General features: G+C 38.5%; 2 protein-coding genes across 2 annotated transcripts in view; one reads left to right on the top strand and one right to left on the bottom strand.

Moving 5' to 3' along the window:
- The window catches only part of LOC127161065 (cadherin-2-like), an 83,830-nt gene that overhangs the window by 36,720 nt on the left and 23,247 nt on the right, over positions 1-23,863 (bottom strand). The window contains exons 3-7 of the mRNA XM_051103702.1: positions 22,868-23,088; positions 7,433-7,582; positions 6,770-6,925; positions 5,763-5,907; positions 5,497-5,669 (exon numbers count right to left, since the gene is read on the bottom strand). Of these exons, the coding sequence (XP_050959659.1) occupies positions 5,497-5,669; positions 5,763-5,907; positions 6,770-6,925; positions 7,433-7,582; positions 22,868-23,088 (845 nt within the window). The remainder of the gene's footprint in view (positions 1-5,496; positions 5,670-5,762; positions 5,908-6,769; positions 6,926-7,432; positions 7,583-22,867; positions 23,089-23,863) is intronic.
- LOC127161067 (E3 SUMO-protein ligase ZBED1) lies at positions 17,961-20,087 on the top strand. Its single transcript, XM_051103705.1, has one exon. The coding sequence runs from the start codon at positions 18,800-18,802 to the stop codon at positions 19,634-19,636; it is 837 nt and encodes a 278-aa protein (XP_050959662.1). The 5' UTR covers positions 17,961-18,799; the 3' UTR covers positions 19,637-20,087.

The following is a 23,863-nucleotide window of genomic DNA, read 5'->3' as shown; positions in this document are numbered from 1 at the left end:
ATTTAGTGGATATATGGAGACTTTTTCATCCCAGCGAGAGAGATTACACCTTTCATTCACAAGTTCACAATGTATACTGCTCTGCAAAGGCAAAAGACCTTAACTTCGATTTTGGTCAAAAATTAGTTATTGATATTTTTGGGACATGGTGTTTTAAAGTCTCTTAAAGTCCATTAAAGTCTGCCGTGTTTTAATTACAGTGTAACTTGTATACTTTCCAGTGTCCTACCTATAATTAATTTGGCTGGACAAATGGAAATATTTTTTGAAAGTCATTTTACTCATTTTCACTACTTTGGGAAACACTGAAAGCTTTTTTAAGAGGATGTCTTTTCTCTTTCAGGGGCAAAATAAACTATATAAAATTAAACTTTTTGAGTTAGAAAAACAAATTCATTTCCAAGATAATGAAAATAAAAATCCATGATATAGAAATATACAAAAAAATGCTCCTGTTACATTTGAACTTAATAAAATTGTTTCAGACAAATTATGTAAATGGATCTTCATTAAACAGAAATATTTTGAATTTCATGATAAGCCATGCTACTTGCAAGACAGTTACATAAATTAGAAATGATAAGACAATTCATAAGATTAAGACAAAACTTGGAACCGAGTTTCACCAGTACCTTGGGAAAGATATAAACAATTGCTTTTAAGAGGATGTATTCATTTATACTCATCTGACCCTTGCAAAAATAAACTATATAAAAATAAAACTTTTAGAGTTAGGATGACAAATTCATCACTTAGATAATGAAAATGCACAAAATCCAGTTAATAGAAATATACAAAAAAAAATCTACAGCTCAGATATGAGTATAATAAAATTGTTTCAGACAAATTATGTAAATCATTTATCTTCATTAAACAGAAATATTTTGAATTTTAATAAGCAGTTAAACTACTTGCAAGACAGTTACATAAATTAGAGAATGATAAGACAATTCATAAGATTAAGACAAAACTTGGAACCGAATGTACCTCGTCTAAAGATATAAACAGTTGCTTCAAGGAATTCTATTCAAATTTATACTCCTCTGACCCTTGCACTGACTCACAAGCTATGGATAAGTTTCTAAATAAGTGTAATCTTCCCTCTGTTAATCAGGATTTGCGTGATTCCCATAATAAGGTATTTCGTTTTGAAGAGTTAAAAAGTACAGTTAATTCCTTAAAGAGTGGTAAAACTCCAGGCCCGGATGGCTTGCCCTCTGAGTTATATAAAAAATTTAATGATATACTTTCCCCCTACCTCCTCAAAACATTTGAGGAGGCACTAGTGACTGGACTACCATCAACGTTTAATGAAGCAGTTATAACTGTTATTCCAAAAAAAAGGTAAAAATACAGAGGAGGTGGAAGGATACAGACCAATTTATCTCCTTAACGTAGATCAGAAGATACTGTCAAAGATTCTTGCAAATAGACTTGGTAGATTAATTAGCGGTCTAATTCATACTGATCAGAATGGTTTTATTCCTGGTAGGAATGTTTCACAAAACACTAGGAGCCTTTTTAACATCATGTATCACTCCAAAGCTCTTGAAGAAAATCTGGTAATAATCTCTCTCGATGCTGAAAAAGCATTCGACAGAGTCGAATGGCACTACCTTTTCACAATACTAGAAAAATTTGATGTGGGTGATAACTTTATAAATTGGATTGTATAAAAGTCCTACAGCTAAGGTACTAACTAATCATACTTTGTCTGGTCCCTTTAATCTTAAAAGAGGGACTAGGCAAGGTTGCCCCCTTTCTCCTCTTTTATTTGCGCTGACCGTAGAGCCCCTTGCTCAGTACATTCGTTCTGATCCTTCTATCCATGGCTTTAATACTTTAAATACAGTCAATAAAATATCTTTATATGCAGATGATATCCTGCTATATGTTACTAAACCCCATGTGAGTCTGCCCGTTATTTTAGATACTATTAAAATCTTTGGGATGTTTTCTAGGTTTAAAGTTAATCTAAATAAAAGTGAACTAATGCCAATTGGATTAAAAGATATGTCTTCGATACAATCTTCTCCATTTAAAGTCTCAATGGAAAAATTTACTTATCTTGGAATTGTAGTTACAAATAAACATTCCTCGCTCTTAAAAGCTAACTTTACTCCTCTAATTTCCAAATTGCAATCTAATATACAATTTCGGAGAGCACTCCCGATTTCCCTGTATGGTAGAATAAATGCAATAAAAATGATATTCTTACCACAGATACTGTATCTATTCCAGAATATTCCAGTCTTTCTACCTAAATCCTTTTTTAAGCAATTAGATTCAATCATTCTTCCGTTCTTGTGGGGATATAAAAATCATAGAGTTAAAAAGGCACATCTCTGTAAACCTAAACAAGAGGGAGGTCTGGCATTTCCAGACTTTCGTCTTTATTACTGGGCTTGTTATATAAGTCTAATTTCAGTGTGGTTGGATGATCATGATGCTCCACCATTTTGGCTCCAAATAATCCGTGATCAGTGTTACCCATACAATCCGGGAGCAGTGATACTCTCCCCTGTAACTCTGGATCATTCTACCTTCAATAATAGTATCATAATTCAAAATATACTTCGTATCTGGAAACAGATAAAAGAACACTTCAAAATAAAGTCCCTTTCACTTCTAACTCCTGTCACCAAGAATCCATCATTTATCCCATCAAGATTGGATGGGACCTTTGTCCAGTGGGGAGAAATGGGTGTACGTACTATAGGGGACCTTTTCATTGATGGGGCTCTGGCATCTTTTAGTCAGCTGCAACAAAAATTTTAATTCCCCCAGAGTCATTTTTTTAGATTTCTACAGATTAAGAATTATATATGTGCTCATACACCTTCATTGGATAGTATATCACCCTCAATTATTGATAAGTGTCTTGATCGGTGTAAAGGAAGTAAAAAGGCACTACCGATAATTTATAATCTGCTACAATCCTTTACTTCGCCCTCTACAAGTTTTCTCAAAAGAGAATGGGAGCAAGAACTAGGAGTGGAAATTTCTGAGGAAATGTGGCAGATGAGTTTAAAGGACATTAACGAACACTCTATCAGTTCTAGACACTGCCTTATTCAGTTTAAAGTCATTCACAGATTACATTATTCAAAAAAGAAATTACATAGAATTTTCAAAAATGTCTCACCTCTCTGTGACAAATGTAATTCAGTAGTTGCTGATTTGTCTCATAGTTTTATTTTTTGCTCCAAGATACAAAATTATTGGAATGGAATTTTTGATGTCCTTTCAGAGATTTTTAGGGTGCAATTGCAGCCGGATCCGGCACTTTTTATTTTGGGATTTTCAGAAAGCATGCATTCATTATCAGGAGCACAACACAAACTGCTTGCATATAGTTTAACTACAGCCAAGAAGCTAATACTTTTGTTCTGGAAGAAAAAGGAGGCTCCTACATGTAAGCTATGGCTTGGAGAGATGATTTCTACTTTACATTTGGAACGAATTAGGTACTGTCTAAAGGGCAAATTTGAGCAGTTTGTCAAAATTTGGCACCCTTTTCTCTGTTATCTTGATGGAAAACCTGCGGACTAATGCATAATTTGTTAATGTCATGTTTTAACATTTCTTCATCATACATTGCAAACTAAGTTTTGTTTATTTTGTTTTTTTTTTATTTTGTTTTCTTTCCTGTCTTTTCTTTTTTGATGATTGTACTTTGCACATGTATAGAAACAAAGTATGTGAGATTGTAAATCCATCTTTAAAATCTTTATCTTTTAATAAAACTTTAGTTTAAATGCAGCTTCAAAGGCTCTAAACGATCCCAGCCGAGGAAGAAGGGTCTTATCTAGTGAAACAATAGGTCATTTTTTTCGAAAAATAAAAATTTGTATACTTTTTAAACACAAAAGCTTGTGTAGCACAGGCTCTGGGATGCTATTACATACTATTGAATCACGTCGAAAGGTCACGTGAAACTACAGACCCAGTGTTTACAAAGCGAACACGCAAAGACTAAGGAAATGCAATTAAGTCAAGCGCTGTTTACAAACAAAAAGCTACAACGATGTCGGACGATTCTAAAGTTGTAGGAGAAAAGATGGATGGAGTTTTTCACCATTCTCTACCTTTTTGAGCCGGAGTACACAGACAATGAACTTAGACGTGATTTGTAGTAGTGATGGGAAGTTCAGATCATTTTACCGACTCTGACCTTTGAGTCTCGTTCAGCAAAATGAACAAATGTTTTTTCTAAGTCATTTCGTTCATTTTAGCAAAATATAATTAAAATGTTCCGTTACTTCCCTAACACATCTACTGCTTACACAAACGTTGATCACACTACAAACAAGACAAAACTATAATGCTATAAGAAACAGAAAAGATTCATTCATTGTTTACCTGGGTCATTAGTCTATGATTAGCTCACCTCACCTCTTATCTGACAAGTTTTCAGGTTGGATTTATTTAACCTGTTTTGAGTCTTTGGGTTTTTCGAGTCATTCTTTCATCTTATGGGGCTGTCACGTGATGAACGAATGACTCGAAAAACCCGAATACTCGAAACAGGTGAACTAATTCCAGTATAGAACCTAATAGGATGTTGCGTATGCGCGACTGAACAAATCACTCCCCGAGACGACTCGTTCTTCCCGAGTCACATTAAAGATCCATTCAAAATGAACGAAACATTCAAAAACACGCATTCCAGAGCTAGTGCTACATGAACTTTTGTGCTTAAAAAGTATACACATTTTTATTTTTTCGAAAAAAATGACCGATCGTTTCGCTAGATAAGACCCTTCTTCCTCAGCTGGGATTGTTTAAAGCCTTTGAAGCCGCATTTAAACTACATTTTGGAAGTTCAAAATCTGGGACACAATTGAAGTCCATCATATGAAGAAAAATCCTCCTTTAAAAGTTTTGTTGTCACTGCGTTCCTCATTTTAAAATAAATGCATATCCGTGTTCTCATATTTACCTACATTTCTTACATTAACACATTCATTTAGTTCTGGTCCTGAAATCTGCTCAAGTGAGGTTCAAGAGCGCAGATACAGCACTGACAGCAGCACTGCACTGTTTGACTGTTTGTGTCACTGCAGACAGACTGACGTTCAGGGGTGCATTTCCCAAAAACAACTATGGTCACAAGTACCGTTGTTACCAATAGAGTTTAATGGAACTTACCACCATAGCTAGCTAAGGATGCTTTTGGGAAATGCTCCCCTGTGGGTTAGTGGTGGAGATTTTACAGGGACTCCTTCTGCAGTTACAGCATTACACCAGCAGGTGGCATTGAGTGATTTAATAATAAAAACACTGATCAAGCAAAATTTTCTGTAGAACTATGTGAAATTTATGGTGTCAAGTGTTTCTACAAATAGGACTTCTGAACATGATGTGCCCGAGTGTCCTGCAGTCTGAGCCTGTTGTGACATAAGCTTGTTTGTGTATGTATAGAGAGAGAGAGAGAGAGAATTTTTTTTAAAAAGTACATTTGGATAATAATTTGCGAAAAATGGACTGCTGTACCTCTCGGTCCAGGCCAGCAGCAACAGTGATGATGCTTCCCGTCCTGTTGTTAATGGTGAACATGTTTGGACTGGGGATGTCGGGATTCTGAGACACAATCTTATAGCGCAGCTGGCCGTTTAGAGTTTTGGGATCATCCTTGTCCACTGCTGTCACTGTCATTACTGACGTGCCTACAGAAATTAAAGATATAATGAGACAAAAAAAACACTCAGCAAACCCCAATTTTATTCATTTGAAAAGCTTGTCATGTGAAATGGTTTAACCTGGTTTAGAGCCTTCAGGAACACTTCCATTCCAGATCTGCTGGATGAACTCTGGTCGATTGTCATTCATATCAATAACATTGATTATGATGTCAACAGGGTTTTCCACCTGATTACCATTCAGATCCACAGCGTGTGCCCTCAACTGATGCCATAAACACACAGAGTACTGTATAAATAAATCAGTAAATACAGGGCATGCAAAACACAAAGGGTAGATTATTTTTACTTCGCTCACTGACTTTATGAAAACACATTTATTTATCGGACCAAGTTACTATACAGTAAATTTTGGAAATGTCTGTTAACTGTTCCAAACTATTCCAGGCAGTTGTGTTCACTTGGTTTTGAACACAAGAATAAGCAGAATTTTGAAATGTAAACCACCATTCAAAGTATTTTCAGGTATTTGAAAGAATACATTTACTTTTAATGTATTTGAAAGAAGTCTCTTCTGCTCACCAAAGCTGCATTTATTTAAACAAAATAAATCTTGTGAAGTATTATTAGTTTTCTATGTAAATATCTGTTAAATGTAATTGACTGCTGTGATGCGCAGCTGAATTTTCAGCATCATTACTCCAGTCTTCAGTGTCACATGATCCTTCAGAAATCATTCTAATATGCTGATTTGCTGCTCAACAAATATTTTTTGAGGAAAAGGTGATGCATTTCTCTCTGGATTTGTTATTGACCCATTTTTAAATGATAGTTAAAATTCCCTCAAAAACACTTCTGATCATTTTTTTGCACAGTAGAAATATTCCACCTTTTTACAGTGCTTAAAATCAAATGTTTGGTTCAATCACTCTTTTTCCCATCAGCCAGGAGTCTGTTTTATTACTCAGCATATAGAGAGACAGATCAATACTGTGAAATGCTGATGGAAATGCTTCCCATTGCTGAATACAGGCAAATGTGGATAGTTACTTACCTGAAAGGCTTTCTCAGAGGGCATTCTTAAAAACTAAAGAACATTCAGAATTTAAAGAAAGAATAGAACTCACATTGAAGTTGGGCAGGTGCTCGCGGTCCAGGGGCTTGAGGACAGTCAGGAGTCCTGAGATCGGGTCAATGGAGAAGACTCCAGTGGGCGGCTGGTCGGCGCCGGGACCCGTCACACTGTAACGCAAACTCACCTTCTCGTCGTTATCTGAGCGAATCTACACGACAGCACAGAGCACATCCCGAACATGTCATTGCCTGAACCTGAAGCATTGTACTTTTGCAATGAAACATATATCCCGAAACAGAATGTTTATTAAAAAGCTGGAAAGGACATGATTTTCTCCAGTGAATTAACTGGATGGTGTAATTAGTTAATTAATTTGGATTGTCAGTTATGAGAATGGGGTCAGATCTGAATGTGAGTTTTTCTCTCCTGAAACACCAACAGCACACACACACACACACACACACACCCCAGATGTGTTTAATTTGGGTTGGAGCTAAACTCTGCAGGACAGTGACCCACCAGGACCAAGTCTGGACACCCCTGCTTTACCCTACAATTATAGTAGATTCATTAATATGAATAAATATTTATATTTATAAGAATATTTTGTTTTAACACAGCATAATGTGTGTATGTGCGTACATATGGAATTTGTGATATGATATGATATGATATGCACAATATTTCTATATTTAAATGTAAATGTTGATCTTACCATGACAAGCTTCATTGGGAATGGCCCTCTTGAGTTTTCTGCCACATTAATAGGAGGAATAACCCAATCTCTCTTTGTGCGTTTGAGAGACAAACGGGGTCGGGAAGGAAGCACTATTTCTGGTATATCTCCCCTGAGCGCATCACGATCCTGCAGATACACAGGTCATAGGGGAAGAAATAAATTAAATTTGTGAAACAGTGAACTCCTGCATTTCACAGCCAATCACAGGCATCAATCAATTACAATTACAGAAATGACCAATTAGAAAAACAAACCAAAAAAATGATCTTGGTGTGAAACATCTCTCCAAGTTTCTCTCCCCTGTAAATTTAAATCTCTTACAACCATTAAGAGTACATTTGCTTTATATCACATTACAACATAGGTGTAATTTACGGATAGGACGGGTGGGACATGTCCCCACCATTTTTTGCCAGGGTCGATATTGTCCCTACTAATTTTTTGAACATCTTGTGGCACGAACATACTAAGACTGATGAAACATTCATTTCTGTTAAATAAGACGTGATCTGGCGCTGGAATCTGTTGTTTCTGAAATCATGCTGAATGTTCATTGAATGTTCATTGCAATGTTATTAGTGACATTCCGTTAAATTATTGTCCCTCCTCTTGATACATGTTCACTAATGAACATCTTTGAATTTAATAAGGGGAAAAAAAAAATATGTGAGGGTGGATTAGAACCCAAAACATCTAACATGTCTGATGAAAATTCTACCACTATAGAATGTTTGGAAATACATGAGCAATATCACACAATAGACTTGAGATATGACTGTATTCAAATCTACGAGTGCGATATTTGCGTTTATACAACAGTTCGATGGCACGAGTGTGTAAAGAAACAAAATAACAATGGAGTGTCTCTAAAAGCCCTCTTTTGTGCAAACTACTTTGTTCCACCACGGATTCAAATCAAAGTTTGACAGTTGATCAGGTGAGACAAAGCCTCCGTTACTAATTCCAAAATGTCACTTTAGAAATTAAGAAGCTTATCGTATTACTGTAGTAAAAGCAAAGTATTATGTATTATGAAAGTGAGATGGACTGAGCAATCTTGATTACCTGCATCTGATACAGCATTCATTGTTCAGCTTAAAAAAACATTATTTCGAATAAGGAAAGCGTCATCTTTGTCATAATGTTAATATCCTTTCATCTGTTAGTGCATTTGTTCGTTGCATGAAGCTAATGTTGAAACTAAAAATAACCTCCCCTTATGGATTGTTTTTTTGTTTTTTTGTTTTTTTTTAACATCTACACCTACCCCAACCCTAAACCTAGCCCTTACTATAATAAATTTAAAAAAAAAAAAAAAAACAGTTTTTTTGTTGTACAGTGTGACAAAAATAACATTAGATTGATGTGCACACACCCAGTGGCTAGAGCTGTATTCCTTCTATCCTTAACCAATTCAGAGAACGCGTCCTACGAAGGCTGCATTTGAAGGCCGACTGCGTCACCACGGCGCGACAAACGCTGCCGCAATTCGAACGCGACTTCAAACGTGCCTTCCGTTTTGCCGGCAAATGAAGGATACACCAGAAGGATCCTTCCTAGCCTACCCTATCCCAGAATTCATGGCGCACCGGTGACAACAAAATAGCAGATGATGGTTCTGTGGCGGCCAACGAATACACATAAATGTAAGTAATGTGTTTTAATGTACTCAAATAACTATTGAAACAAATGTTAGAAGCAAGTGGATAAGTAGATATGTTTTTCACTTGTATTTCTATTTTATTTTATTTTTAAATTTAGATTTATTTTGTAGTGCTGTCATGCAAGATAGTCCACAATTGTATTAGGCAAACTTGATGATCCAGAAATATGATTTCTGGAGTATTTTGTATGCAAGTCTTGCTGTGTCACAATTTCTAAACAAGACTGCAGCCCTATCTTAACAGTTTTCATAAGTCTTTGTTTTTCTTTTCTTTTAGAACAGTTCTGGAGAAAATGGAGCTGCTGGGAACATGAAATGAAGTTGTTCTGTACATGAAGTTATTTGTAAATGAAGCAAAGTAGTTTCTGTGCATTGTTTTATTTTTGCATTATAAGGTGAAACTTGTAAATAAAAAACAAGAATTAGTTCTGGAAATTGCAAAGCAAGTTGACAGAAATCATTGCATTAAATGTAAATATTACATTAAATTAAATAAGTATTATCCTTCATACTGTAATGTACTGAAAATATGTATTCCGCTGAAAAAAAAAACCCTCAGTACTTCTCGTTTCTATGTGAATACTTAAGGAATGCGTTACACTCCACCACTTTATTTTGCAAATGAAACGAACAAAGTTCATTGCTGGAATATTAACAAATAGCTGCCAAATACAACTGCGATACCGAAGGCTGTTTCCGAAGGACTCGAACCGGTCCAGTCTACCGAGGACTGTTCTTGTTGCAGGCAAGTCCATCACATGTAAATCTACACAGGCAGCACTCTGATATACAGCACTGAATCTACATAAACATGATGAGATTTTGCCAAAACGACTTGGTCTGGAACAACTAATAGATTAATAAGATTGCCCGTTAGATTTGCCTAAAATGAATTCTTTCTCATGTTTAACCACTATAGAGACATTAGAGCCAGTGGCAAATTCCAGAAGATCTGGCCATGTTGAGGTTTCTTTCGGGCGGGCTCATGAGCGCTGGACGGCCACTCACGCCCTGGAGCTTACACGTCCAAAAACGTCAACACAAATTTTCAAATAGGCATTATCTTTATTAACAAACTGCATATTTTGTACTATAAACAAGCACATTCTCACCTGAAAAACTCTTAAAGAGGGTCATATAATATGGTTTTACCTTTTTAGCTTTTGTTAGTGTGTAATGTAGCTGTGTTAGGTTTTAGGTTTATTTGTTTAGCACAAATTTAGTACACGTACAGATCTGTGCAAGGAGGGAACGAAGCCACTCTAGGCTTGTACAGAGTTCCACTCCTATTCATATTAATTCATGACATGCAGGCTAAACACACAATAAAAAACAAACAACAAATGAAACAAAGCAAGAGCATAAACAACAAATTCAATAACAAAAAAAAAAGATCAATCCAGGTAAAATGCAGAAAGAGCAAGCAACCAACGATCAGAAGGATTAATAATACCTAGAAAGGAGTACATAAAGGCTTCAGGCTGGCAATAAAAGACTCTTCAAATGCCTTTTGAAAGCAGAATAAGAGGACATTGATCGCAAAGATGGACTTAATTCATTCCAGAGCTTTGGACCTCTAAAAAAAATATTAAATTGATGTCTTACAGTTCGTGTGTAAGGTAAGAGTAAGGTGTTATTACTGTGTCTAGTTTGATATGAATGTACATATGAGGTGGGGATAAACAAATTCTGAAAAGTATCTGGAAGATCTTGTTTCCTATATATAAACTTATGCATAAATAAACATGTTTGATAAATATTTACCTTGTCAATAGGGAGAACTTTAAATTTATTATAAAGGGGTACTGAGGGTGCATATCTATTTGAATGGGAAATAAATTTAAGATATTTCTTCTGTATGACTGTTAATTTCTTCAGATAAATAGTATAGGTAGCTGCCAAAACAATATTACAATAATTAATAAATGGGAACAAAAAACTATAATATAAGGTTAAATAAGCTGAGGAGTGAATTAAATGACAAACCTTTCTCAATATACCCAGCATTTTAGCAGACCTCTTAGATACGAAGTTAATATGGTCAGACCATTTAAGACCACTATCAATAATAACTCCTAAAAATGTAGTATGCTGAACCAATTCAATTTGAGTGTTATTAATGAATATTTTAGATAATTCTATTGGGTAATGTTTATTAGTGTTACAAAAAATCATAAAGTTACATTTTTTATATTGAGAGTAAGTTTGTTCCATTGAAACCATTCCACAATGGAAGATAGTTCCTCATTAACAGTTTTAATTAAAATATTAAAGTCTTGGTGAGAAGCTACAAGGTTTGTATCATCTGCAAATAATACAGGGAGAAGTTTGGTACATGACGTAGCCATGTCATTAATATAAATTAAAAATAGAAGAGGCCCCAATATCGATCCTTGAGGAACACCCATCATAATTTGTGACTTCATGGAGGTATAGCCTTCCAGATATACATATTGCTCTCTGTTAGCTGAATAGCTTCTAAACCATTTCAGGGCAGCATCCTGCACTCCATATCTGCCGAGTTTGGCAATCAAAATATTGTGACTAACCGTGTCGAATGCCTTACTCAGGTCCAGAAAGACTCCAAGAGCAATTTTTTTATTGTCAAGAGCTGAAGAAATGTAATTCACAAGTTGAATGAGAGCATGCTCAGTAGAGTGTCGCTTCCGAAAACCATATTGATGTTTATATAAAATATTATTGACATCCAAGTGATTAAGTAATCTAGAAAAGACAAGTTTTTCCAAGATTTTCGATATACGCGGGAGAATTGATATTGGCCTATAATTACTAAATTCCTTGGAGTCACCAGTCTTAAAAATTGGTATAACTTTTGCAATTTTCAAATCCCGAGGGACAATTCCAGTTTTAAGAGACAATGAGAGAATATGAGTAAGTGGTTTAATGATATAGTCTATTGTCTCTTTAATAAGAACACTTTTAATACCATCATGACCATGAGCTGCATTTTTAAGTGATAAAATAATATTACGAACCTCTTGTACAGTTGGTGGGTCAAAATTTTGGAGTGAAGTATACTGACCTTTGATTAAAGAACTGGGGTCTATATCAGAGCCATTAATACTAGATGCTAATTCAGGACCAACCGATATAAAGAAATCATTAAAGCCATTAGCGATATCAACAGGGCTGGAGAGAACCCCCTTCTTACTATTCATCACTACAGAGGCGGCAAATGGAGATTTAGTACGATTCAATAAGTGATTAATCAAGTGCCATGTTGTCTTAATGTTATTAGAAGCTTGTGCAAATTGATTTGAATAATATGCTTTCTTTGCTTTTCTTACTAAAGATGTGAAGTAATTTTTACATTTCTTATAAGTTTCAGTATTAATTGGGGAAGGGTTAAAAATAGACCTCTTATAAAGTTTGTTTTTTTTCTGTGAAAGCTTTTTTAATTCACCAGTTATCCACGGCTTCCCCTTAGAATATTTGTTTCTAGATTTTGTACTCATCAACGGAAATGATACATCTAAGGCCTTATTAAAGGACTTTAAAAATAAACTGTACGCACTATTAACGTCTTGTGACACAAGTACCTCATCCCATATAATATTACCAGCGGCAGATTTAAAATGATCAATGCTGTTTCTAGAGAATTTACGATATTTATTTGGCCCATCCTTAGGATAGCTAGACATAGGATGGCAGGAGTGGATAAACTGGAAGACAGGAAAAAAAATGGTCAGAGACATCACACGTCAGGATGCCTGAAGTGACCTCAAAATTATAAGAGTTAATCAAAATATTATCAATGAGAGTAGCAGATGAGGAGGTGATTCTGGAAGGTTTAGTAATAAGAGGGAAAAAATTGAAGGAATAAAGTGCATTTAAAAAATCAACTGTTTGTGTTAAATCACATTTGAGTAAATTAATATTGAAATCACCGAGTATAAAACATAGTTTACTTTCTTTAGTTATTAACTCAAGTGTGAATTGGAGTACATCAATAAATGTGTTGTAGTCTGAATCTGGTGGTCTATAGATACATCCGATCAGAATGCTCTTTCCATTAAATTGCTGATAAGATGAAATTTCTATAAATATAGCCTCTGTGTTAGTGGTATCAAATTCAGCACTAAGTTCATCTCTAGCAACAGCAGTAAAGGAATTCAAAACATATAGAGAAACACCCCCTCCTCTTTTGTTTTTTCTACAAGAATGAAATGATATATAATTAGGTAGGGGGAATAAATTAAATACATCATCAGTCAGCCAAGTCTCAGAAAATGCCAAGACTGAAAAGGAAAAACTTATGGTAGACAGAAAAATTTTCAATTCGTCATAATTTTTAGGCATACTACGAATATTCAAATGAAAAGTAGAGAAAATTTTTTAAAAAAAGTTTATAGTTTGATGCAGTGAGTTTACTTGCCCTTCAGAGTAATAGTTACAAGACAGTTTTAATAAGTTTAAATTAGATTGATTTACATCAGGATTAAAGAAACTATCATAGATGCCACAACTGTCCAAATTCTGCTCAAACGGGTTAAAAATAAAAGAGTTAACGTCTGAAATGGGCAAATCAATAGAAGCCATAAAAATTAAACTGGCAGGAAAATCGACACAGACTCACGTGATAGAAACTAATAGTCCCCTGGTTATGAGCAGTGTGAGCATAAACAAAATCTGCAAAGTCACGAAGCTCAAAGTTCAGTGCTAATGGAGAAATTGTCTTTTAATTAATTAGCATAGCATCGCCTACAGAGAACGACTGGTAAGAGATTACAACAAAATAATTCTGGGTTAATGACATCATACACCCAGATAACCCCGCCCCCGGGAACATGCAACGAAGGGTGTTTAAATGCTGTGCTGCTTTGGAGAAGAGGAAGAAGACTATGGGTGCACATAAAAATCTATTCATATGCTGTATGAATCGTGATTCTGTCTTCTAATCACTCTAATGGTTTCACAAGTTTCAAAATCAATGTTCTAAAGCAGCAGTTCTCGGTCCTGTTCCTCTCATCGTCTCTCTCTCAGATCAGCTCAGCTGCTCCAACAATGAACTATTCCACACATACACTTATTTTCACATACCTATGGCAAGCAATAAACATGGATGTGCATGCGGTTGGCATTCTGTATTAAAGCTTTAATCATGATAAAACCGTTTCACGAGTTCACACTTGCATATATTAAACAGAGTAAAGGTTATGCGTATTTGGCGTGCTGTCCGGGAGAGGGCTCCGAGCTCAGTAATCATTCCTGAGCCCAGGGCACTGCCCCTGCCCGGGGAGAGGGGTCCGATCTAGGCATTTTAGCCCGAACCCAAAGCGCTCCCCCAAAGAGGCTATTAACGCAGGACAGCAGCCAGCGATAACCCCCAAACTTGCAAAGCTTATGGATAGAGGGGTGCTGGACGTCGCTTGGAGAAGGATCGTTGCGGTAGTGTTGGGAGGGATGATGGGGCTCTTAAGGAAGTGGGCGTTGCTGTAGCGGGGGAAGGTGCGCGAGAAGCAGAGGTACAGGCTCCTGAGGAGCAGTCACTGCTGCGACAGTGTGGAAGTAGAGAGGAGGCTCCTGCGGGAGCGGACACTGCTGTGGCTGTGAGGAAGTAGAGAAAAGGCTCCTGCAGGAGCGACACTACTGCGGCAGTGTAGAAATACGGAGAAGGCTTCTGCAGGAGCGGATACTGCTGCGACAGGGTGGAAATAAAGGGAAGGCTCCTGTGGGAGCGGACACTACTGCGGCAGTGTGAAAGTAAAGAGAAGGCTCCTGCGGGAGCGGACACTACTGCGGTAGTGTAGAAATACAGAGAAAGTTTGAGCTACAGCGGACACTGCTGCAGCACTGTGGAAGCAGAGGAGAGGCTCCTGCGGGAGCAGACACTGCTGCGGCAGTGAGGAAGTAGAGAAAAGGCTCCTGCGAGGGCGACACTACTGTTGCAGTGTGGAAACACAGAGGAGGCTCCTGCGGGAGCAGATACTGCTGCGACAGGGTGGAAATACGGAGAGGGCTCCTGCGGGAGCGGACACTGCTGCGGCAGTGTAGAAATACAGAGAAAGCTTGTGCTGGACTGGACACTGCTGCGGCAGTGTGGAAGTAGAGAGGAGGCTCCTGCGGGAGCAGATACTGCTGCGGCAGTAAGGAAGTAGAGAAAAGGCTCCTGAGGGAGCGACATTACTGCGGCAGTGTGGAAATACAGAGGAGGCTCCTGCAGGAGCAGATACTGCTGCGGCAGTGGGGGAATATAAAAAAAGCTCCTGCGGGAGAAGGCACTGCTGTGGCAGTGGGGAAAAGGATTAAAGGCTCCTGCAGGAACAATCGCTGCTACGGCAGGGTGGAAATACAGGGAAGGCTCCTACGGGAGCAGACACTACTGCGGCAGTGTAGAAATACAGAGAAAGCTTGTGCTGGAGTGGACACTGCTGAGGCAGTGGGGAAATGGAGAGAAAGGCTCCTGCGGGAGCGGACACTACTGCAGCAGTGTGGAAATACAGGGAAGGCAGGGAAAACAGAAAAGACTCCTGAGGGAGCAGATGCTGCTGCGGCAGTGTGGGAATGTAGAAAAGGCTCCTGCGGGAGCGGGCACTGCTGCGGAAGCGTGGAAATACAGGGAAGGCTCCTGCAGGAGTGGGCACTACTGCGGCAGTGTAGGAGTATAGCAGTGTTGCAAGCGGAAGCAGCTTTGCATTTGCTTCAGCTGCTGTAGCTGTAGGCTGTGGGGTTTGTGACATTCAGGAAAAAAGCTGGAAGTCTGTGCAGCCTGCACTGCTAGCAGAGGCAACCTCATGCTAGTGTCTGCTACAGGAGCTGGAGGCTGCTGAAAAGGAAAAGAGGTTAGTGGTAGTAGACGGAAATTCTGAAATGTGAGGGCCTGCGTTGCTAGCGAAGGCAGCTTCGTGCTTGGTTCTGCTCCTGTGGCTGTTGTGACTTTTGGCGGGACATGCTGAAATGTCCGGGTAGCCTGCAGTGTTGCCAGATTTAGTGATTTCTCAGACTACCCTAGCAACTTGTTTTTCAAAGCAACTAGCAACAAATGCAGCTATTGTAACAACCTTTAAAAGTTATAAATGGTAATTTTTTTTTTTTTTTTTAATTTCAGTGCGTATTCTGGGCACTTTAAGTTGTGGTTACGTAATGACATTAACATCCAGTGCTTGTTTTAGCGATTTTTACCTGAAAATTATTACTAGCGGAGGCAGTCTCACACTAGCCTCTGGAAATGGAAGCTAGAGGCCCAGCTGCAAACGGCGCTGAGGCCGGGAGAGCCGCAGTGAAATGCTGAGCCGAAGCGGGAAGCGAGTGAGTGAGGTGAGAACTGGGGCGCGGCCCAGGCTCGCTGAAGGCCTGCTGCTGCGGCCCAACGTTCGGCGATGAGCCGGATCTTGTGCGGGACAATGGTGGTGTCGAGCGAGGTGAGTCCGGGGCTTTGCTCGATCTATGAGGCTGGCTGATTTGGAGCGTGATGAATAGATTGTACGAATCCACTTTGTTTACCTTCCGTGAGAACGATGCATCGGAATTAATGAGCGTTTGCCTCGGGCTTAAATACTGTACACTTTCCAATCGGAGGAATTGTTAGCGTGACCGAATGATACGAGGATGCCAGGGAAGTTGGTAGTTTTGGCAGTGGAGGCGAGGTTAACCCTCTGCATCTGGGAAATCGTGTGGCTCGTTGAGCAGAGCGGTGGCTGCGATGGAGCTTGGGGCTCGGCAGTGTTGACTGGCGGAGAAGGAGTAATCTTGGGGCCGGCGGATTGCTGCGGAGGATCTGAGAATGGGTCTGTGATATAATAGCAAAGAGCGAACCGAGTGCTGCGAGATGAGAAAAATGACGGTAAGACTGCTTTGGTTATTTGTAGGGATTCTCTCGTGCTGACTGGATAGGGAGTAGGGCTGAACGATATTCTCTTTTCACATCGACATCGCGATGTGCGCGTGAGCGATAGTCACATCGCCGGAACATACGATGTGAAGGGTAGAAGCCCATGGTGTATTAAGAGAACGGTAGCACAAAGTAAACACGAGTTTGTTGTATAGCTTGTTGCTGGGGTGACACGCACGTTCCGCGTGCCGGCACAGTGATTGGTTCGCTGTGCCGCTGCTCACCGCTCACAGCCAACATTCACTGCTAAAAATGCGCGACGAAGAGGATCCGCCGCAAAAAAGTGATTTCGTACCAAAAAGAAAGTCGAAATCATCTATTTGGGACTATTTCGGCTACAAAAAGGAGGATGTTGACCAAAATGAGGTACTTTGTATGGAGTGTCATAAAGTTGTGGCCACAAAACATGGAAACACAACCAATTTGTCTGATCACTTAAAACGGCACCACAAAGCTCTTTACGACGAATACAAAGCCAAATCTGGATGTCAACCAAAACAAACAAATATTTGTGATGCATTTGCCAGTGTGACACCTTACCAGAAAGGTTCTCAACGACAAAAAGAAATAACAGACGCAATAACTTTTCATATCGCTAAAGATATGTTGCCATTAAATACCGTCGCCAAAGAGGGCTTTAAGAAAATGATCCGAACGCTTGACAGGCGGTATGTTATACCATCCCGCACATATTTTTCCCAAGTTGCGATAAAAGAGCTGTATGAAAAATGCAAATCTAAGATTGAAGCAGAACTGTCGCACGTGGAATACTATGCAACTACAACAGACTTGTGGTCCAGCAGGACAACGGAGCCCTACATGAGTCTGACGGTCCATTTCATCACAGAGGACTTCGAGCTAAAAAGTCGCTGTTTGCAGACGGCATTTTTCCCGGAAAGTCATACAGCCGAGAATATTGCAGAGGCCCTGAGAGAAGCGGTGTCCGCTTGGGGTTTAGATGAGACACGTCAAGTCTGTATAACAACAGATAATGCAGCGAACATGGTCAAAGCTGCCGATCTGAACAAGTGGACCAGGCTACAGTGCTTCGGCCACAGACTGCATCTTGCAATTGGTGAGTAATGTCCATGATCTTTATCCAAAATAAATATAATTTTTTTACTCAGCTGTTTTACTTAATAACCTGTCCTGAACCTGACAAAAATTGTAAAATGAATTTGTTGCATGTGTGTACGTAGAGCTTTAAAACGTAAGGAAAAAACAGACACTAAACATTTAATTTTAAACAACTTATTATTGAATCAGTGGCAAAAAAATAGTTTTATGAGCACATTTGAGGAGCTCTTTTCCAAAACGCGATAACTCCATTACAATAGTTTTCAGGGAAAATTTTTTTTTTTTTTACCTAGACCATGTTGTGAATTCAATTTATCCTGTTAAAATGTTTTTGCTTAGTCTGAACATGTTGATTAATGATTATTAAATCAAACGAACTATATTGTTGTTGATAAATTCAAATTTATTTTTCTTTTCAAAATGCTATAATTCCATCCATTTTTCCCAAAAATTGATGGTTGTCTTTTTTTAAAAGACTTTTGTCTTTTATTTTTCATGTTCGCAGTTATTAATAAACAATTAAAATGTCTCATTGCAATATTTTACATATTTTGTTTGTTTTCTCCGCTTAGAAAATGCAGTGAAAAAGGATGGCCGCATTGATCGTGCTATAGGAGTCTGCAAGAAGCTGGTGAGCCACTTCTCTCACAGCTGGAAGGCCAGCGACGCCCTAGCAAAAGTCCAGAAGGAACTCAGTCTACCATCACATTGTCTCATCTCAGAATGCCAAACAAGATGGGGTTCCAGACAGATGATGATCAGCAGGATATTAGAGCAGCAGCAGGCTTTAACTCAGGTCCTGTCTGCAGACAAGAAGCTGCGGCATCTAATTCCAACCTGGCAAGATATAGATGTGCTGGAATCTGTAAGCAAGTCACTGGGCCCAATGCTGGATTTCACTGATGCACTTTCAGGGGATGAATACGTCAGTGTCTCCTTTGTAAAGCCAGTTCTTCAGCTCTTCAACACTTCACTACTGGAAATGCGAGAAGAAGACACAGACCTGACCAAGAACATAAAAAAGAAGATGCTGGACTACCTCAATGAGAAATACGAAGATGATGATACTCAGAAGCTGCTAGATATGGCATCTTTTTTGGACCCCCGGTTCAAGATGGACTTCATCAGTGCAGACAAGAAGACCCAAGTTAAGGCCACAGTGGCATCACAGATGATGGAATGCCAGAAGAAATCAAGCTGCAGCACTGATGTGGAGCCCAACGTTACCAGTGCAACCCAGGCAAAGAAAGCAAAGAAGTCACTGGGAAGCTTCTTTAAACAGAGAGAAACTGAAGCAAAGGGTGATTCCTCTCTGACCCTAAAGGATGCTTTGGAAGCAGAGTTAAACACTTACCTGCTAACACCTCCAATAGACAAAGAGGAGGATCCACTTGCATGGTGGAAAGTACACAAACTAAGCTTTCCTCATCTCGCCAGACTTGCCCGCAAATACCTGTGTATTCCTGCGACAAGCTCGCCGTCAGAGAGACTTTTTAGTACTAGTGGCAACATCGTCACTTGCCAACGAACCTGTCTCAAGCCTGCAAAGGTTGATAGACTTGTGTTCTTAGCTAAAAACCTTGAGTAAGCAAAGCATACAGCATACATAAGCATGCATGATCATGATCATGCTAAAGAATACTCAGTTTAGTTTAAGTTTCAAGTTTTATTTCATTTTGTTTAGCCATGATTACCATGATGACCAACACTGTTTTACTTTGGCACTTTTGCTAAGAAAAGTTGACTTAAAAACAAAAGATTGTGAACCAAAATGCTTATAAGTTGTTTTATAAAAAAAATATATTTAAGTTATGTTATGAACCAATCAGGGGGGTTGGTGTTGTAAAGCTGCTGTTTAAATGTGTTCAGCTTTTCTGTTTACAGGAATATTTTCTCTAATCTGTTTATAAGATTTAATACAAAATATATTAAAGTTTTATTTCATTTTGTTTATTTCATATATTTAGCCATGATTATGATGACCAACACCAACACTGTTTTACTTTGGCTAAGAAAAGTTGACTTAAAAGATTGTGAACCAAAATGCTTATAAGTTGTTTTATAAAAAATCTATATTTAAGTTATATTGTTGTAAACCAACCAGGGGGGTTGGTGTAAAGCTGCTGTTTTATTTAAAAATGTGTTCTGCTTTTGTGTTTACAGAAATGTTCTAATTTTGGAATAAAATATTAAGTGACCTTTTTGTCACTTGTAATGAAGCTTGCTTATTAGTGAAATTATTAATATGCAATTATTGGTAATTATTGACTTTAGCTTGGATTGATGGCTCTCAATATCGCAATATATATCGTTTGGAAAAAAATATCGCAATGTAATTTTTTTCCAATATCGTGCAGCCCTAATAGGGAGTGTGATTGCTGATGATGAATTGGCCATGTTAATTATCTGTGCGTGCTCCTCCCGAAATTTGTTAATAAAACATCACATATTAAAAGCTAGCATAAACAATAGCTTAATTACAACGTATCTAAAAGTATGAGACAACAACAAACAAAAAACATAGGCTTACCATTAAGAGCTGTGCTTGTACAAGTTTTGCACAATCCTCTTCACTAATATCCTCTGCATCTCATTCGGTCTCAAATTGATAATATAGCAACATAGACGACGGCATTGTTTACAATACAACCGGAGCACATGTCGCTGATGGGGGCGGGACGTTCAGACGCGCACTAGAGGCGGTTTAGCCAATCACAGCACACAATCCATGTGATTCTCACAACGGATATGTGGATCTCAAGGTCCACAGAGAAATATCTGTGTTCTGTCATTTTTTTGTCCCAGCGGACAATATTAGTTTGTACCTGAAAGCAATACCTGAATGGGGCATAACTCAAAACATGCTTGCATTTGCCACAGACAGTGATGCCAACATGGTTCCTGCATTGCGTAAGGCTGGGTGGAAGCACCCACACCTGGTGAACAACAATGCAATAAAAGCCTCCTGAGATCTTTCACCTGCTGGAAAAAATGCACAAGATTTACCTTTTTCCAACACAGCACAAAAGCCACAGAGAAGCTTAAAGAGATACATAAACTAATTATTTCAGTTGAAACCAAGGAATGGAATTGCTTTCTACATGCTGGAGAGACTACATGAACAAATCCAATTAGCAAAGACCTCTGTCTACCTGGGATAAGTGACCTGTGCTTTACAAATGAAGAGCGGTCTGATATTTGGTATCAGCAGGAAAACATTTTTTTGTCTCAAATGCCATTCCCCTAGTATTACTGTTTCTTAGAGCAACTGTTTTCAGTGAGAATCAAGGCAGCTCTTATGTCACAGAACTGCCACAGCAATATCAGCACAGATTCTGTGGGATTGAAACCAAACACAGTCTCACTCCCAGCACTTTCCTTTCCTTGGGTCAAGCACCTTGCATTTCATGACAAAGATCAGATATTAGTTGTGAAAAAGCAACTCCTATCTGAAATACAGGATGTCCACTCGGCCACATCAGGGTTAGCTGCTGTCATCAAGGTTTGTCTCAATCCTTACAGCATGCTGTGCCTCATCAGTGACTGCTACAGTACAATGACTCCATACACTGACTCAGCTACAGTTAAAAGAGGCAGATGGGAGACTCTGACTTTCAAGTTCTGTCAGCACAACAGCACCAATCAGCAAGAACTGGTTCTATAACCGAAATGCACTGCTATGCTGAGGAAAAGGTAATTTCCCACAACCAAGACCTATTAGTTTGGTAGAGAAATCATGAACAGCCTTCTGAGAGATTCTTTTCAAAATTTTCAAAATTGCTGATTCTTTTCAAAAGCAAGAGTGTTAATCAGTCAAAGAAGCAAGAAGCTCAATGAGGAAAAGGTCAACGCTTTCTTGTTTCTTCACACAATCCTTCAATGTGTTAAGAATGTAAAAAGTGTTATGTGAATTACAATGAATGTGAATGTGAATTATACATAGTTGAAAATGCTTTGTGTGAGGTTCTATATTGTTAGTTTGTTCGTTTACAGTTTTTTCCCTTTTATTTACACACGATTGCTGAATATTTGGCCCATGCACTGTCCCAAAACTCTAAACACAAAATACAAAACTCTACAAATCTCTAACAAAAGCAAACACTGCCTACAAAACTTTTTTTAATCTATTTTCAAAATTGTTTTTGCACCAAAATGATACACGTGTCTGAGAAACAGCCACAGTGGGCCACTGAATACACAGCCTCATCAGCCAATGAACCCTTATAGTTCACATAGCTTTACATGAAGATCTGAACTCATCAAGCTGAGGCAATGGCAGAAGCAATAAAAAGCTGCCTGTATCCATATAACATTCAATAAAATAAAATAAAGTTTTCATACTCAATGTATAAATCTTTCTGCAAAATCGTGCATATGCACAAAAAGCATAACAAAGGAATGTAAGCTTACAAGTTTGCAGATTTATAAAACAATACACCAAAATCTGTGCTAAATTCCCTTTATAAATCCCAGTTTATTTTACATACAGTAGTCCACTCATGGGGGGAGACATGTTAAGATCACATGACCAGCTGAACACTTCTCACTTCACATCAACTCAGAAAATAAATGAATCATTGCTGCAAATTCTATGGCAGCAAACTGAAACCTTGCTGCATCCATGCCACGGGGTGTCACTATAGGGCCAAATGAGTGTCAGCCAGAATAGACAAATATCTGTCTAAATACACTACAGACTCTCAATTAAAGTTTTCCAAAATACAGTCCAGAAAAGAGCTCCACATTATAGGGCGATATTTCTGAAACTCAAACCTACATGACCACTGTTCAGCCGTGACATATGATGCGCATGTCGTACCGTTGATGGACGATCTCCTGCAGGAAGCAGTCGGACTTGCGTCTGCCACTGCTGCTGGGTGGCATCATCCTGGGCTTTAATGAGCAGCAGTGACGTCCAGGAGCAGGACGGGTGCATCGGCCGGAGGGCATACACAACCCCATCCAATGATATCCAAAAGTCTTCAGGCCGACTGCATTCGAACCTCACATGAGCTCCTCTGCCACAGTCCATATACTTCACTACAAGACAAATAAAAAAAACATATCATACATATCATTTATCCAATACAGCCAAGAGGAAAGGAAAAATAAAAAAAATGACATCACTTTGACATATCAAATGTTTCTCCTACACAGAAATGAGGGTATGTGAACAAAGTCTGCTGCTTCTTATATTTGTCTCCTCAGAAAAATGCTGTAAAAAATGCTGCTCTCCTTCTAGGAGCGGTCTCAAAATCACACACAACGCTCAGATTTTTCTCCTGAGATGTTGCTCTCACATTTGTCTCCTGTTAAATTTCAGAAGAAATCTCAACAACTTTACAAACTGTACACCAAGTCAAAGCTTAAGGTTAACTTGATAAGAGAGACACAGATAATGTGCAGAGCGCTGGGAACCACTCAATCAGGCCATTTCAGTTAGATTCACTCTAAACATATTACAAGTGACTGCTATTCAGCTGATCCATGTGCCATTACAGACTAGATATTTATACATTTATTTATTTTTCCTCACTTTGGTCCTTGATTATCAATCTAATGTTAAAATTAGCGCAGATCTGAGTGCACAGATCAACTTACAACAGAGTTCAAGTGTGATTCATGAAACATTCGTATGCTACCAATCCCATCGTATGAATGATTGTGCATAGATAAATGTGGTGGCTAAAAACAATCGTCATTTGAATATCGCACCCCTAAAAACAGCGTGGTTTAGAAGCCTTGCCCCTAAGAGCTGCCCCGGCCAAAATGGGAAAGTGATCCTAACAGGTTCTGACTGCAGACATGCATTTAC

Source organism: Labeo rohita, unplaced genomic scaffold, assembly GCF_022985175.1.
Source record: "Labeo rohita strain BAU-BD-2019 unplaced genomic scaffold, IGBB_LRoh.1.0 scaffold_54, whole genome shotgun sequence".
Classification (NCBI taxonomy): Eukaryota; Metazoa; Chordata; class Actinopteri; order Cypriniformes; family Cyprinidae; genus Labeo; species Labeo rohita.
This window is presented reverse-complemented; position numbering and strand designations above follow the sequence as displayed.